Source organism: Microtus ochrogaster, chromosome 7, assembly GCF_000317375.1.
Source record: "Microtus ochrogaster isolate Prairie Vole_2 chromosome 7, MicOch1.0, whole genome shotgun sequence".
Taxonomy (NCBI): Eukaryota; Metazoa; Chordata; class Mammalia; order Rodentia; family Cricetidae; genus Microtus; species Microtus ochrogaster.
The window spans coordinates 65287377-65289662 of NC_022014.1; the positions used below are offsets into that span (position 1 = coordinate 65287377).

Sequence of the window (2286 nt, forward strand, 5' to 3'; positions counted from 1 at the left end):
TTTCCCAAAATCCATTAATCAAATATGCAAATTTAAGAGATGATGCCAGCTGGTGAGATGGCTCAGTAGGTGAAGGCACATGCTGACAAGTTTGACAGGCTTTGACAACCTGAGTTCAATCCCCAGGACCCACGCAGTGGAAGGAGAGAATTGACTCCCACAAGCTGGTCCCTGACTTCTATACTTGCATGGAACTATGTGAATGCCCGTGTACACACACATCCACACACACAACATAGCCAGATGTCAAAAAAGGGCAAGTGCTACCCAGTGAGGCACAAAATAATAAACTGAAGCTTTAGAGAAATATTCAGAAACATTACCAAATGCCCTCGGTAGATCTGTTTACGTGAAATGGATATTCTCAAAACCACACTCAGAAGGTCACCTTACAGAGGGAGCATTTCCTGTCTCAGGATGAAAAGTCCCAGGAATTCAGAGGGAAATATTTTTACAGTCATTATTCCAAGCTCAGAGTCAGATACGCTTAGCATCACATGGCAAACCGTGTTAGTGGCCGTCTACACAGCATTGGTACTGACGGGGCCTCTTTTAAGTAGGTGGAACGGGTCAGGACAGGTCCCAAGAGTTCAGTCAGGGGAGGAGAGGAGCCTGGCCAGCATCATGGAGAAGCTGTTTGTGTTGGTCTTTGCTCTCACCCTGCTGGTCTTCTCCTCAGGTAGGTTCTCTCTTGAAGGACACAGCCTGTTTTTGCACTGACGTGATCATATATAGTATATATTAATAATTTGATATGCTTTCTTTTTGTAAAAGTAAGCTTCTCGAATTCCTTTTAGAAGGGAAGTAAATTACTTTCTTTGAAAAGACTCAAGTCGTGTTTGAGTACTATTTTCAGAAATACTGACAAGCCTTGAATTACATCTTCTTCTAAGATTCATATACAATCATGGAAAGCTTGATGTACTTTTATTATGCTAATATCTTTTAATGTTTGCGTGAGGCTCCCCCTCCCCATTAATCATTTTGCAATCATACTTTCTGAGTGGGATGTGTGAAGAACGGATTTAACACGGTCTTCTTGTCACAGACAAGATTGGGAAAGAATATGGTTTTTTTTTTTTTTTTTGGTTTTTAGAGACAGGGTTTCTCTGTGGTTTTGGAGCCTGTCCTGGAACTAGCTCTTGTAGACCAGGCTGGTCTCGAACTCACAGAGATCCACCTGCCTCTGCCTCCCGAGTGCTGGGATTAAAGGTGTGCACGGGGCTGGAGAGCTCAGTTGGCAGAGTGCTTGCTTGGCATGTGAAGAAGCCTTGAATTTAGTACCATGTTAACAGGGTACCGTGGCAAACAACTGTAATTCCAGCACTCGGGACGATCAGTTCAAGGTCATTTCAACTAGACATTTGAGTTCAAGGGCAGCGAGGCAAAAGATCTTCTCTCAAAACAAATAAAAATGAGCCAAAAGAAATGACAACAAAAAAAACTATACATTACATCAATGCCCGCTGTAAATAAGTGGACCATTGCAAGAAGTAAGTAGATTTTTAAGTCCTGAAGCTTTTACTTTAAGTTAACTCTAATAGAAACAATTTAAAATTTTCGAGTCCTCAGAAATGCCACATCCTTTGGGACAGATTCCTCTTTGTGTTTCACCATGATTGAACTTGCAAGTCCTCCTGGAGCACTGAGACGGAGTGTGGACTCCTGGGCCTGGGGAGCCCTCAAGTCTCTTCCTGATTCTTTTCAGAGGCCTCCCCGATTCTGACAGAAAAGCAAGCCAAGCAGCTCCTGAGGTCCCGGCGACAGGACAGGCCCAGCAAACCTGGATTCCCTGACGAGCCCATGCGGGTGAGTGCTTGGCTCTGGCAATTGCATAGCACACACTGTCTTCTGAATGGGTGTCTATTCTGAAATTAACTGAGTGCTGCTCATTGGAAGGACTGTGAGATGGGGGTTGTAGTACAGACAGCACTAAGATGTGTGTGCCCTTCACCCCTGGGGACACTGGCTCTCCTCACCAACTGTGGACACAGTACTGAAAACCGAAACAGCAGGGTCTACAGGTATGTGATGTGTGTGCCCGGCATACCAAGGGGCTGCTCAGCATCTCCCTCCTCTGCTCTGTTTGCTTAGCAGCTGCTCCTTTTGGCTGATACCAACCTGCTGTCTGCCTCTTGGACCCCAGGCAGACTGCACTAGCATCCTCAGCTGGCAGTGGTCACCTTGGGTAGAATCATGGTACCAGCTGCCTCTGGTTGATGCCTTTGTTCTCAGCTCTGCTCTGGGGGGTTATGGTTTCTACTTGCCTAGTCTTCCTTTTGTTTT

The 2286-nt window shown here is 45.4% G+C and overlaps 1 protein-coding gene across 1 annotated transcript in view; it reads left to right on the forward strand.

The window, feature by feature from the left end:
• The first annotated feature begins 624 nt into the window (after positions 1–624).
• C7H17orf67 (chromosome 7 C17orf67 homolog) overlaps positions 625–2286 on the forward strand; it is a 16440-nt gene continuing 14778 nt past the window's right edge. The window contains exons 1-2 of the mRNA XM_013347541.2: positions 625–679; positions 1709–1809. Of these exons, the coding sequence (XP_013202995.1) occupies positions 625–679; positions 1709–1809 (156 nt within the window). The remainder of the gene's footprint in view (positions 680–1708; positions 1810–2286) is intronic.